General features: G+C 35.5%; 1 protein-coding gene across 1 annotated transcript in view; it reads right to left on the reverse strand.

The window, feature by feature from the left end:
* TCF12 (transcription factor 12) overlaps nt 1-15878 on the reverse strand; it is a 393445-nt gene that overhangs the window by 188580 nt on the left and 188987 nt on the right. Inside the window, 1 exon segment of the mRNA XM_032621190.1 lies at nt 11999-12101. Coding sequence (XP_032477081.1) covers nt 11999-12101 — 103 coding nt within the window.

Genomic DNA, 15878 nt, shown 5'->3' on the forward strand with positions numbered 1-15878 from the left:
GATTTTTAAAGTATTTCTAAAAACCTTAATTTATAGTGCACGATATTTTATTATGATTTTAAAAGATCCAGAATTATAGCCTCTGTTTTTCACAAATGACACAAATTTTTTGACAACACAGAGCCAAGTTTTGGAAATTTTATTATTGGCTCTTTGTACGCATATTTAAAACAAGACTTCTCTAAAAGCTTAGAAAACAATTTGACAAATTAGGTAGAATCCTTAAAAATCCAAGGGGAAGTTATGAATTAGCCTACTGATGTTTTTCTCAACTCCATTTCCAAGAACCCTCCACAGTTCTCCCCCACATTTACCTCAAGAGACTCTAAGCCAGAACTCCCTCTAAGGTGTTGTTTGTCTAAAATACCTAACCCCAGGGATCACCAGAATAGCCTCACCTAGATTCTCAAACTCTTCCAGGGGAGCCAGCTTCCTGTGACTGGTGAAAAACTGAAAACTACAGAAGAGTTTCCTAAGTAGGATTAGCATTTTAGAGGAGAGGAGGAAGTTTTTCACATCTAATTGAGATTATAAATGGCAGTCAACTTAATCCTCAAACCTCATTTCTCAGTCAAGTAAAAGGGAGAACAGGCCCAGTCAAAATCCGTTGTATCTTTCTACTTTGCCTCCCAGGGAAAGAAAGGCCTGTCAAGGATCAGCTCTAGGCGAAATTTATCACTAAAAAATTAAATTTAGGACCTTCTAGTATTTTTGTCTGACATGCTTACTACTACCTTTCCCTCACCCCAAGCCCTCTTGCTAATACTTTTCCATGTAAATTCTCAGTTCTGAAATACAGATTATCTTGCTTTCTAAATATTCCCAAGTTGTTTATGTCCTCAAGAACACACATAAGGCTTTTGACCTTTGATGTTTCCCACTCCCTATTGCCCAAAGGTACAATAATGCTGTGCACCAGAAGTGAAGGATAAATGTTGATGAAAAGATTCTTCTTCTTACTTGCTAATAGTTGTACAGTTTCCTAAAAAGAAAAGTTCAAGAGACATTCCAGCCTTAGAAATACATGGATTTTGGGGCGTCGCTGGTGGCGCAGTGGTTGAGAGTCCGCCTGCCAATGCAGGGGACACGGGTTACTGCCCCAGTCCGGGAAGATCCCACACGCCGCGGAGCGGCTGGGCCCGTGAGCCATGGCTGCTGAGCCTGCGCGTCCGGAGCCTGTGCTCCGTGACGGGAGACACCGCAACAGTGAGAAGCCCGTGTACTGCCAAAAAAAAAAAAAAAAGAAAAGAAATACATGGATTTTCAGTGATTTAATAGGCCACAAGGGTGACTATTTTGGTCTAAATTTCCATTATAAATGTTTCTAGAAAAATAATCTCTGCACATCCTTGACCCTTCTCTTCCTCCTGTATTTCCTAACCTACTTTCCTATAATTTTTTATTTCCTTCAATTAATTTATTTGTGTGTTCAGTCATCTATTTGTATATACTTTTTAATTAAAACTTTTCTTTTGAGGTAACTACAGATTTACATGCAGCTGTTAAGAAATAATGCAGAGATCCTGAGAACTCTTTACATAATTTCCTTCATCTTATAATATCACAACCAGGATATAAACATTGCTACAATCCACTGATCTTATTCAGATTTCCTCAGTTTTTAAAAAATCTGTGTGCACACACGTGGTGTTGGTCCTATACACTTTCATTAAACATGCAGGTTCATGTATCCACCACCATAATCACGATACAGAACAAGGATCTGTCCTGTTGTTCTTTATAACCACATCCTCCTGTCTCCTTACCCTCTGGCAACCAACAATTTGTTCTTAATTCTATAATTCTGCCATTTCAAGAGTAGTATATAAATGGAATCACATAGTATGTAATCTTTTGAGAGTGGCTTTTTCTCACTCAGCCTAATTTACTCAACATCAATCTAAATCATTGCATTGATTATAGTTCATTCTTTTTTATTGCTGCATAGTATTTCATGGTATGAATATAGCACAGTTTCACCATTTACCCAGTGAGAGACATTTGGATTGTTTCCAGTATGGGCTATTATGAATAAAGGTGCTATGGACATTTGTGTTCAAGTTTTTGTGTAAACATAAGTTTTCATTTCTCTGGGATAAATGAGTACAACTGCTGAGTTGTATGGTAACTGCATTTTAGTTATATAATGAACGGCCAAAGTGCCTTCTAGAATGGCTATACCATTTTACATTCCCAATGTATATTTTCCTTTACATCCTTAGGTTAAATTCCTCACTGGCAGAGTTACACAGAGCCACAATGTATTTTTTTTAATGGGTGTCATCTTCATAAGTATATTTGGGGCACTGCTTTCCTTCTAAGTGATCATCGTAAATTGGAAAGTTAAAAGCACATTCTATGAAGAAAAGAGTTGGGAATTTCAGATGTACTGCAATGTCCTAAAACTGTTCAGTGCAGCAAGTTTGACCAAAGGAATCAGGGACAGATTTTTTCTAAAGATATAAACAGATACAGAGGATACATATAACAACATGCAAATTATGAGTGCATACATACGTATATCCCTCCAATATCTCTAGGGAAAAGTAAATTACAAACAGACACCTGCTACTATGCCAGTACTTGAAGATGCTTTCTACTAACTTTGTAAAACACCTAAAGATAATACTTACAAACTCTTTTTAGAAGATGCATGTTTGAAATCTTACTGTAAAATGAATTAAAACAAAAGCTTATATTTAATGTGCTCCTATCTTGTCTAAACATACAAGTGTGTATGAGTGCATGTGCACACACACTCACACATCAGGAGTAAAACTGCTTTGCACTTAATGCTGTCACTAAAGGACTGCATAATTTAATTTCCTTGAAACGATTAACCTGCATGAAAGGAAAATAAAAAGTAGATGGGAATTCTTTGGTGCAAGCATATTTCATTTCATGTAAACCTAAGAAGGTATTTATAAAAATTATCACATAAATATAGCACTACATTTTCTTAAATCTTCCAGGTAAAAGAGAGCCTTAAATTGAAGACGAATAGCATATCAAATCAGAAATCTCAAACACAAATCATTAAGCCCTGTACATGAAAACATTTAATTATATACTCTATAAACTGCAACAAAAACCCATAATTTACATTTATCTTACCAAAAATGTTCAGATACAAGCTAGAAAATGTTATAATATTTTTATTGCACACATTTTTGGGGATATCCCCCACTTGGGAGTGCAGACTCTTACTAAAGCAACAGTACTTTTCTGATGATTGTGCCATTCTCACATTATCCTCTCATCACAGGTTCTCTCTATACACTCTTCTCCACAGTTATTCTCTGAAGATTTCTCTCTGAAAAGCAGCCGCACTGCCACATTGCCACCAAACTGCCTAATTTTCACCTTTTCCTCTCCTAATGTGGTAGGTTCAATTCACTACAGTTACAGTTTTACATTACTATTTTGCGAAGTAGATTTTTTAAAAATTCCAGATTATAGAAAACTAAGGGAATAACAGGATTTCAGCTGAAGAAAATCTGACATTTGCCTAAAAAAGCAACTATCAGTACCACACTTGAAGACAAAACAACAGGAAAACAACTCACCTAATAAGTAACTTACCATTCTGTATAGAGGCAATGAAGCCCTGGAAATTTTAGAAATAATTCACCACCACCACAACCACCAATCACCACGTCTGGATATTAAAAAAAACAGAAACACAAAACAACCCTGGTACACTCCACAGAATTTCACATATATGATTTATTATCTAATCAAAAAATTGATGTTGCTACCATTTAAAGTTTTTTTTATTGTAAATTATCTAGAACAAGATTGGCCAACTACAGCCTGTAGAGCAAATCCAGGCCACCAACTGTTATTTTTATAGCCCATGAGCTAAGAATAGTTTTTTACATTTTTAAATGGTTATATAAGTACCTACACATACTATCACTGATTTTGCCTTCTGGGCTGCAAACTCTAAACTATTTACTATCCAGCTTTTTGCAAAAAGGTTTGCTAACCCCTGATCTCAGGGATCAGTATAGAAAAATATGTAATATAAATTAATAAAATTTATAAATAAAATGAATTGATTTAATTTTCAGCAAGCTGAAGTGGCCTTGAACTCTACTCTCATTTAATTGTGACTCCCTAGAAATTTCATACAATTTGAGGAGTCTGACAAGCCCCCAGAGGTATTCTCAAAGTGAAAAACAAGTAAGTAATTTAAGAATGACTGTTACATACTTCACCACACTACACCATGCATATGCCAATAACCAAAAATATTTTTCAAGAGAACAGTATTACATAAAAACATAGCCATACATATGAGAAAGCCCCACAATACAGGTAGAACAGCAAATTCTACTATTCTTAAAAGCCTTAAATTCCAAAAAACACCACCAAAACAAACCCAACCTGGAAGTCATAGAAAATGTGAGCTATGAAAAACAAAGGCTGAATTTTTAAGAAAAAAAGGAATAAGCTGAGATGTGAAGGTTATTATAAAAATAGTGGATTGACACTCAAATTAAGCAACAGTTTTTACTTAAAATGTGAGGCTTATTAAATAACAGCCACATAGTACAAAGACTATACAACTGAATGGTAACTACCATGAATACCTTCAAACAATAACATTTCTACAATTTAAACCAAAGCAATTTCAAGATATGCTTTCAAATTCTTAAAAAATTCACTTTTATTTTGTGGCTAATTAAAGCTTGCATAAACATTGTGACCACTAACCAACCTAGTACTGAGTCTTCACTTTAAAAGAGGTTCCAGAGTTTTCAAGGTAAAAGGAGTACCAGTCACACCTCTCCCTACTCCCAGTCCTTATGACAATCATATATTTTTCAACACTCCCAATTGAGAATCTCTAAGCTAGATGACCTCTAAGATCCATTCCAGTGCAAATATTCTATGAGAATTTTAGTTAATACTTAAATAGCATTTATTTTTAACAAAATGCTCAGAAAACCTATAGTAAATGATAAAGACATTACTATAACCATAAGCAGTGAATCTGAAATATTACCACATCAAAGACACGGTCTGATAATGCTGCTCTAGGACTTTTCCTAATCAAAATAATGTCCCAAATTCTCAACTGTGTGCCATGGTGTGGTTCTGAGATTATACACATCAAGGAAAACTGTCAGGTTTACAGAAATTCCTTAATGAAAAAAATCATTCTTTTGTTCTCTAGTAACCAAGCAGCCACAGCCCCTGTCATCCACCCTACCATAAAGAGAACTCAGAATATCCTCAGAGTTCACATTCACTTGGTGAGAATCAGACACAAACAATGGGAAGATTCAAGGAAGAACCACATATCAGAGCTGTGCCACTGACCCACTATAAAACTCTGCAGATCAGTAAAGATTACTGTTGACCACAGAGCATAAACACATGAATGATGATGAACAAATGGACTGGGTAAATAAATAAAAATAAAGGTGATCCTCCTTACATAAGTCCCTGGAGATACCACTTTGCAAGACTGCAGAGTTAAGCCAATGTTGTGGCCTGATGAAAATATTCACTAATGACCAGATAACTTAGAAAAAAATACCAGTGAAATATCACAGATAGTGTGCCTACCTCAGGCCTGAGTCAATGGCAATGTTGGTCAATCTTTTGCTAAATAACCCATAATACAAAGCAAATACAAAAGAAATTCACTGAGAGTTGAATATCATGCAAGAGACTAAAAATTTCACCAAGTCCTTTAAACTTATGTTAAAGAATCATCTAACCAAACACAAAAGCCATTGACAGATTAGGACCTAACTGAATTAGAGTCAGTTAATAACTGAAGAGAAAATCAACAAGGTTCAAATGTGAAGTAAAAGACATTTCTATAATGCCATACAATTTTCTGAAGAAAAAAATACACCAAAAAATTCAACAATTAATTAATTCTTTGTTCATTTAAAATCTAGTAGATTTTATGGTTTTGTTAATATTACTTTCTAATTTTAGCTTTAGTTTTCAAAATAAAGTCCTAAACATTTTTTTCCCTCTATCTTCCAAAATCTTGACATCTCTTTGAAGCAATTATTTAATTCTCTTAAATAATTCACGCCAGGACTAATTATTCTTAGATAAAAGGGACCTGAGTCTATACAGGAGTACACCTGAAACTCTGGAACCTCTTTCAAAGTGAGGTTTTACTTTGGTCTCTCCCAGACTGGGTAGAAAAGAAACCATTAGCTCATCTCTGGCTTTCGGGATAGGTTTCAGAAAGAACGGCTATCAAGTCATTTTAACTATGAAAAGAGGCTGCTTTTCAGGCTGAGGAGGCAGGGTAGGGACATGGAAAGAAATGATGTTGTCAGGAACAGAGTATTACAAATAAAATGCATATATGCATTGAAAGAAAACACCCCAAACCACTAAGGAATAAGGTAACCTGTAATATGGTAGCCAGAAAGGACAATGTAAAACAATTTGGAAAGACTGGAGGTAGGACCTGGAAGTAGATAGCAAGAGACAAGAACACCACACTCTACCCTTTCCCACTTTTCAAATCTCCTCTCTGCCCAATTTGCCTCTCCAGTTTTATATCATTCTCTTAACACTTTCAAGGGGCAAGAGGGGGATCGGATGACAGTGATTGAACCCTTGGATCCACCATGCCTAAAATCAATCTACTCCTAGTCATTTGGGATAAGAAGTCAATAAATACCACTTTTTGTTGAACACAGTTTAAGTTAATTTCTGTTATTTATAAGACATTTTCACACAGTTAGGACAGAATAAAGAGATGGATGGGTACACACGAAGGAGAAAGAAAAAGGTATTCAATAATTCAGACTGGTTAATGAGAGTCTAAGCAGTAGCAAGAGGAAGAAAAAGATATAAAAGCTGTAATGTAGAAAAAGGAGCAAATGAACAAATGGTTGAGGTAAAAAAAAAAAAAGCAGTGCAGTAGAAGGGGGCTGTGAGCTAAATTAGAATCAAGAGGGTTAGATCCCTGTTTCCTAATTAACTACTCATTTCAATTTTTTTGGTTTTGGTTTCTTCAATAACTAGGTCTGGTTCACTCAAGTTTTTTCCAGTCCCAACGTTTTGTGTTTGTAAGCATCCAAAGATCAGAGAACGTAGATCAATGAATAATAACTCATCCTTCGTTGAGACTTGGGGTTAATAAAACACTGGACAAAGTATGAAGACCTAATCCTTATGAAATACTGTCAAACCAGACAGTAAGCTATACTGTTTCCCCTAAGCACAATTATAATCATTTTCATTATCTCATCTATCGAAAGAATTTCTGTACATCAAAGTTAGAGATCTTTTTGAAGGCAGGGTTCTATTACGTTTTGATATCCTGAAAATGGTGATTCTACATTTTTTTGTGACTCTAGGAGATTTCTGGAGTAATCATAAAGTATAGTGTAGGCAGAATCAAGTACACAAAAGAGTTTTCTTTGAAATTTGGTTGTTTGAAATACTGAATATATAGGAAAAAAGTGTACTTGGGTTTAAATTCCCAGACAAGCCCAGAGAAACTTATTTAATCCACAATGAAATGAAAATAAAATGCAGTAGCTGCTAACAGAGGGGGCCCTTTAAACTCGGTCAGGTAAAGAAGGGCAGGGCTGAGCAAACAGACTCCAACAACAATGGCAGGACAGTTGGTTTGTTTATAAGTCAAATACTTACAAAACAGAGGTTTAACAATGCAACAACTGGACTCAACCTGTTAAGATGCCTAAATTATAAAAGTATATCCAGCAGTATTATTAACCTTGTGCTACTTTACATTTCAAAGAACTCTCATATTTTATCTTTTATTTTTCCCTTAACACAACCTACAAACATGTCCCAGGGTGTATGCTCCACAGAAAACTAGTTTCCCATAGGCTAATGATGCTTTTTTACAAAAAGGCTTCTGTGCATCATCTGATTCTGGAATGTGATGGGCTAAACATAATTAAATAAGCTCCCCACCTTTTTTTCCCAAAGTACAATCCCTTTAATACCCCAAAGTACAATCTCAATCTCTAAGAGGGGGCATGTGATATATAATGCTTTCCAAAGTTATGTCCCTATGGAACTCTTTTTCATAGTCACCTCTCAAAAGCAGTGTCTCCATACGTATAGTTTTGGAAAATGCTGAGCTAGTGCAACCCTGAAGGCGTCATGTAGAAAGAACCAGTACCTTACACGTCTAATGTGCCTAGTGGAAGAACACTGGGAGTCAGAATACATGGGCTCTACATTCAGTTTTGCCGCTTATTGACTCTGTGACCTCAAGAAAAAACACAATTTTTTTTGTACCTTAGTTTTATCATTTGCAAAGTATCAATTACAACTCTAGTTGCAGCCTTTTCCAGGGTTGAATAAAAGATATTACATGAGATTATAGAATTATAAAATTCTAGAGCTACAGAAGACCTTTGAGACTATACAGCAATACCTTATCTGAAAGGTGAAGGTTATTTTTCAGGATCTGGATTAAAATCCAGACCTCTTTAACTCTCAGCCCTGTATTTTTTCCTATACCACCACATGTTGCTTCCAGTTTTTAAAAGATACAATACTAGCAAAACATCTCTAGAGGCAACATAGGTCTCAGAAAGGAACACAAATGAAGGTCTCAGAAAAAAGGAAAATTGAAGGTACTATCTTAAGTTTCCCATTGACAATACATGCACACACCACCTAAAATAAGTAAAGCTTTGATAGACATGGAGGAGTAGATAGAGTAGTTTACTCCACAATAACTTGGGAATCAAAGGGAGGCAATTCTATAAAATAACTTGCCTTTTTGTCCAATTAATAAACTACTCCTACCATCACCGAAAATACATCTAATCAACAACAGGTAAAGGAAAGCAAATATTACTGAAATTAATGAAGGGCCCAAGGGTGGAGAAATGCATCAAAGCTGGAAGAGGACAGAAATAAATAAGACTCTTTGGTGATACTACTGCAATTTACTGCTCTTCTCAAAGCTTTGCAGTTTTACTATAATACAGAACTGTTCGATGCTAATTACTTAGTGATGTGCCAAAAGGATGTACTTATTTCACTTGAAACATAAGAAAAACCCCCTTTTCCATATTGACAAATCAACAGGATAATTCTGGAATTCATTAAAAAGAAACACTGTTTCAACATGAGTTTTACTTCCCATGTAAAACACTTCAAAATATCTAAATGAATACAGAAGTGCATGTTTCTGTGGCAAACTGTTCATTACTGAATCATTATCAACCCTTGTTAGATAAAATTTCTCATTTTTGCAATGTACAAAATCATTAAAGTATTTAGAGCTCCATCATGAAAGATAGTAGCATTCTACAATCCACTATTTCTTTAGGCAAATATGCTTATTGCTGAACACAATACGAAAAATAACAACATTCCCTAGACACACAATTCCACCCCCCCTTAGATGGTGTTTTTATATGTTGACAGCAATGATGAAACATGTTACAGCTTTCCAGTTAGCTTTAACTGTTTCTGAGCACTCATCATTCACAGAATCACTCTGAAGTTTTTACCTATTATGACAACTAGGTATCAGTAGTTCCAAATGCTGCTAATACTGCCATGCACATCTCAGTCCTGCTTTAACAATGCAGGTTTTTAGCCTGAAAACTCCCCTAAATTATCAAATGGCTAACAAAGTTAATCTAACCACCGTAACTCTACTGAGTGTTATAAACCCATATTTGGGGGTATCTAACAGTTCAATTACGTCAAGTCACATCAAGTGGGACTGCCTGTTGCTGTATGGAGGTGCTCCACAATTTAAAGGACATTCATTTCCAAAAGCTAGCTATTGTCATGCAGATTACTTAGACTCAACTGTTAGATATCTCATTTGATCATTTGTACTGAAAATAAAAGGAAGGAAGTGTAGTAAATGAGATATTCCCAAAACCAGTGAAATCCTTTTGAACAATATCTGCCTAATCTTCTTCAGGGTCATTTTCCCCTTTCTTATAGGTAAATTAACATTTTTAAGATTAGGTAGTTAAAACATACAATGAAGATGTATAGCTGCACCTGGTTAAATGCACAATGTAGTTCAGATGAATGCAGATTTTTCTCATTTGTACTGTGAAGGGATCAATCTGTTTATAAACCTGAGTTTTTTTATTTCAAGACTTATTTTAGATGCTGATTTTATACATGGGGTATGGATGATCACTGAAAGTATTCTAATAATTATCTGTAAACTGAAGAAACTAACAAGCACATGTTCATAATTGCTCCAACTAAGAAAATGTTACCTCAAACTGAATTACAGAAATATTTTTAGTCAACAGCTACTCAGAGCAAGTGACTGACATGCATACTTCTTAGAATTCATTTATTTCCCACACTTACCCCACAATTTTAACAGTCACCTTGGCTCAAAGCTGCACTAATGATGCAATTCTACTGAACTTAAGAGTCATCTCTGTAAGCTAATAAAGGTAAGAACATAAATATAAAAAAGGGCAATTTCTGATTTTTCACAATTCGGTTATATCTTCAATTAAGAAAGCTTAGTTCAATCTGAAATTACAAAAACATTGACTATAGTTTGCTCTACCATATTTACCATAAATTAAACGCTACTTGGGGAAAAGTTATACTACAAAAGGAAACCATCTGGAGTGTCACATCTACTTTACTTTTATAGTAAGCTTGATAGAAAATTTAGAAGATAGATTAGGAAGTTTTCCCTGGCCAAATGCACGGATAATTATTTTGTTCTATATTTAATTCTGATTTTTACCTGGAATGATAATATATTTAATACCAGGATTTTCATTTTCACTTTCATTTATGTTGAAACAAATTGTCATTTTAAACACGAGTTTTATTTTTACTCTTGTGTCATACTCAATGATTCTGGCTTCAAAGTGGTGACTGCCTTAGGCAAAATCCACACTGAAATATCAGAATCTGTCTCCTCAATACTTTATGGAGGGTAAGGGAAATAAAGACTGTGCTAAACAAAACCATTTATAAAGAAACTGCAGACCACCAGGATTTTGGATTTGGGTAATCCACTTAGATTAGCATGGCTGTCTCTTAAAAGGACAATTCTAAGATCACAATATAGGTCATGTCCTTAAGAAGTAAAGTAATGAAATCAATGTCAGTTACACAAACCTTCCATATTAACATGACGCCACTGACAACCAGTAAGACAGATTAAATAAACTTTTGTAATGTGCTCAGCCCCAGCATAAACAAGAAGGAAAAATAATGTCATAAAACAGATTCTTTTGAATCCGGTTCTGAAAAAAGGTAAAATTCTCGCTTAATGAAAGAGTGGCATCCAAACTGGGGGGAAAAAATTGGGGGCTTATCATTTCAGATTGAATAGCTATAAACTTTGATACGAGAAAGCGAGAGGGCAGGGGGAGAGAGGAAGGGAGGGCTGGTTTGCAGTGAGTAGGGGGAGATATAGAGAATGGCTAACCTTAAAGGTTTTGCCAAAAATAATAATCAGGTTTAGGTGGTAGGTAATGTCATTCAAAGTACAACTTTACTACAGCAGAAGAAAAATTTTTAAATCCCCAATAAGAACCCAAGTGCTTAAAACAAATGCTGCAATACTTAAATATACTATTATGTTTTGATCAGTGTCAAAAGAAATACTGCCCAAAATGAGTAAAATTTGCCTAAAATCACTGCTGTCATATTTTTAATTACCACATATATACAACTGTTAAGACAAATAGTAAATTACAAACAAATGTCTCTGAAATGCTTCCCTGCCCAGAAAGCAGAAAACATAATGCTTGATGGCACAGACACTGCCAAAACTAACAGATAAAACACTGCTGCTTCCTTTTTGATAGCAATGACAATAATGCTCTAATAGAAGGAACCACATTTCTGAATGCTTGCCCCTCAAACTTAGCTGAACAAAGAAAGCCCAGATGCCCCTAGAAACTTAGGAACTTTCTTCTACATACTTAGGTGTCCATCCTGGACAAGGAGATAAAAAATGTCTCTGACCAAAGAGGCTCTGTGAAGACTACTTGCAGAGAAATTACCAACTTACCCATTAGATTTGAGTTCATGAAAGGTGTTGGGGACAAGCCTTCATGGGCCCCTAATCGACTGTCATTCAAGTGATCACTGTAATGAGGGCTGTCTGTAAAACCCTAGAGAAAAAAAAAAAAAAGACCGGAGTATTAAAGAGATTATTTGGCAGTCGTGCTAATTGAGCATAATGACACTCATCTAATTAATATACAGACTTACAAATGGTCATTCCTAACCAAGTTTCTGGTTCATTACTTGAAAAACTAAACAGAAGTGCTGCTTTTATTCCTTTTAAGATATTAAAGTCAAAAAATGTCTTTATAGATTAAAAAAAAATTAGCCCCACAATCTCTTTACAGACAAAAGTAAAGTTCTAAAAGGATGAACTAAGAAAATATATTTCTGAGTTACAATAAATTAGGAAAATGTTTATCTGTATCCTCCTTTCTCTGCCTCCATACCCTATCAATAAAGGGTTGGGCAATTATAAGATTTACTTAAAATATTTTTTAAAATCGACAATCAATATACTAGAAATGAATCCTTTCCTAAATGGCAAACAAATATTTAGCAAAAGAAGATCTGCTTATACTCCTTTTAATACTAGTATAACAAAATATACTCCTATAGAAACTGAGCCATGTAAAAAAGAAAACACAAAGATAGTTAATTTAAATTCTTAAGAATCTAAAAAATGAAATTGCAAACACCATGAAAATAATAAAGCTAATGTTATTATTTCACAATAGCTGTTATTAAATTTATCCTTATAACTTAAAACATGTTTTTTAAAAGTGAAGGAGCCTAAAAGACATGAAAGTTCACAAATACAATAAGTGTTACAAAAAGCTCAGTGGATAAAAGCTGTTCTGGTTCTCAGACTCTTATACATGCTAAATACAGCATCACCTCCAAAATCATATAGTTTCTAAACAAGGCTTTGAACCCCTAGTTAATTAAAACTGAGGTGGTACCCACCCTTTTGCCAACTTAAAACGATTTTAGTAAAGATCAGAAAATCTTACAAGAGGCCCAAACAAGAACAAAAACTGACTGCTCTGGCTTACAGAAACCACCCAGAATCCTCTGGGACTACAAAATCATCAATCAGCGAACATTTATCATTACCCAGACTGCAGGCTAACATTCAAGAAGACATTAATGGGGCTGAAACAGGCCTCACTATCTTTGTAGGCATGCTGTCAGTTCAACCAAAGGGCTAGGAATTGAGGGCTAAATAACTGTCAAATCATTACAACTGCTTGGGGATGCATGTCACAACACCTTCTGCTGTTCTGTTTTAAAACTAATCTGCTGGGAGTGCTAACTCCCAAATGAATCTTTGTTTCATTTTTATCTACTTTTAGAATCACTGATACACATGTGACAGACACTCAAGAAGAATCTTGGTGACACTCACAACTTGGTTATGACCACAAGGGTGTCCTCTGGTAACCACAACCATAGCCCTGTCTGTCACAGCCACACGCAGCAAGAGCTATATACAAAATAGAATGGCTCCCAGCTAAAGTCACTCCTTGGAGTTTACCTCTGTTGCTTAAAATTGAACACCCTTGAGGTGCTAAGTGACATCCTACTATCTCACATTCACCTGGGTGTTTCTCTCTGCCACTCCCTCCCACTGCCATTCTTAGGCATAGAGTCAAAAGAAGACATTGAAACCTACAAAAAAACCTCACTGAAATATTGTTTATCATTATTAAACAACAGTATTGCTCTTGAAAAAGGCAAACATAAATGCATTTGTAGGTCAGCCATGTTGTTCACACTTTATTTGAATGTTAAAGGATAATAAAAGATTAATTTTGCATGTTCTCAATTCTCTTCATCCTTGAAGTGCAATAAGAACTTTTTTCTTTCATGACTATGAAAATAAAAACATTAAAAACATTTAAAACTATTTCTTAAAGCACAAGTATATAAATAAATATTATATAATAATACAAATAAATCTAAGTTTCAGGGTATCATCAAATAATTGTACACACACAGTGGATTAACTTCACATATAACATATGTCACAGTAAGCACAGAGAAGATCTATCTCTAAGCCCCTATTAATATGTGCTCAGAAAACAGAACAATTATTTTTCTATGAACCATACACAAATAATAGTAAGTACCATCTCTTATCCATTTGCAACCACATACAGCAACGTACAGTATAGAATTTACTACAAGATTATTTCCTAGTCAATAATAAAATCTGGGATTGTCATATTGTACCACAGAGGAATCTATAAACCTGTGTCATCACATACAAGCAAGATTTGAATATGGGCCATCAATATCTATTTACTCATAAATTATATACTATTAACCAATATAACAAATTTCAGTAAGTCATAATTTCGTTCATGTAAGATAAAAATTAAATAGAAATTTGAGTATTTTTTCCCACACCTCAAAGTGCACAAAATTCTTTTGAAAAGCCACAGCCTAAAAGATAAGAGAGGAACAGTTCTTCATCCACAGATGCAAACTGATGCTGGAGGATGGAACAATGAAACTGGACTCAAAAATGTTTGTCATAGTTTCAGGGACTTCCCTGGTGGTCCAGTGGTTAAGAATCCGCCTTCCAATGCAGGTGGCATGGGTTCGATCTCTGCTCAGGGAACTAAGATCCCACACGCCGCGGGACAACTAAGCCCTCACCGTAACTACTGAGCCCACGTGCCACAACTACTGAGGCTGTGCGCTGTGGAGCCCACGTGATACAACTAGAGAGCCCATGCACCACAACTAGAGAGAAGCCTGCACACCACAAGGAAGAGCCCTCACGCCACCACGAAAGATCCTGCACGCCGCAACGAAGATCCTGCATGCCACAACTAACACCCGACGCAGCCAAACAAACAAAGTTTGTCATAGTTTCAGATCTAATGTGTGCCAAAACCTCACTTAAAAAACTGGGACTGGCTGTTGTTTGAGATTATTCTTATCACTGCTTCCTCATAATAGAAGTGATACCCACCCAGAATATAACTTTTGATGAACCAGGATGAATAGTTACAAAGTAATTTATACACATTTAAATAAGATCAGCTCAGAAAAGTACACAGGTATTTATCAGTCAGCATGTTAACTGTGTCAACTAGCGAGATGATACCTACAACAGTGTTTTGCAAACTTCAGTGTTCATATCCACTGACTAGAGATTTTGTTAAAATTCAGATTAAGAAGCATAAGGTCTTGAGTGGGGCCTAAGACTCTGCATTTCTAACCAACAGGTGATGGTGATGCTACTGGCCCATGCACCACACTTCTAGCAGCAAGAACCTAGACAACCTGGAAATTAAAATGTTTTTCATATATGGAAAGGAAAAACTCAAGTCTACATAGGTGATAGCTGAGTTCTCCGCTTCCCCCCCAACCAGAACCCCCAACATTAAAACACCAGAAGTATCAGGTAAGTATAAATTAGGGAGACATACCACCATTAACAAACAATCTAAAGCAATTAGAATAACAAAATGTTTTTATATATGCAGGTAAGTATTCATCCATCTAGTTTTAAGTAGAAGGCAGATGTCAAATAGAGCTTGAATGAAAGAAATGGGTTGGCTAAACCAGAGTTTAAACAGCAGACCCCTTAAGTACCACATACAGTTAAGCAAAGAGCATAGATGTCCATAAGTCGGAAAGGCAAAAAGGCATAATGCAGCATGGAGTTGACAGAAGAGCAAGGAAGGAAGCAGAATAATGCAATGACTAGCTAGAGTATCAAATGGCAGGAGAAAATGAGCAGGAGGTGATTGGCCTGAGGGAGGGGTTGGAGTAACAAGAAAGGAACAAAAGCCAAGCAAGCAATTGTTAAAATGAAGCCCAAGGAGATCATTCAGCGGTATTGATAAGTGAATGCTATTTCAATTCTG

Source organism: Phocoena sinus, chromosome 2 (genome assembly GCF_008692025.1).
Source record: "Phocoena sinus isolate mPhoSin1 chromosome 2, mPhoSin1.pri, whole genome shotgun sequence".
NCBI lineage: Eukaryota > Metazoa > Chordata > Mammalia > Artiodactyla > Phocoenidae > Phocoena > Phocoena sinus.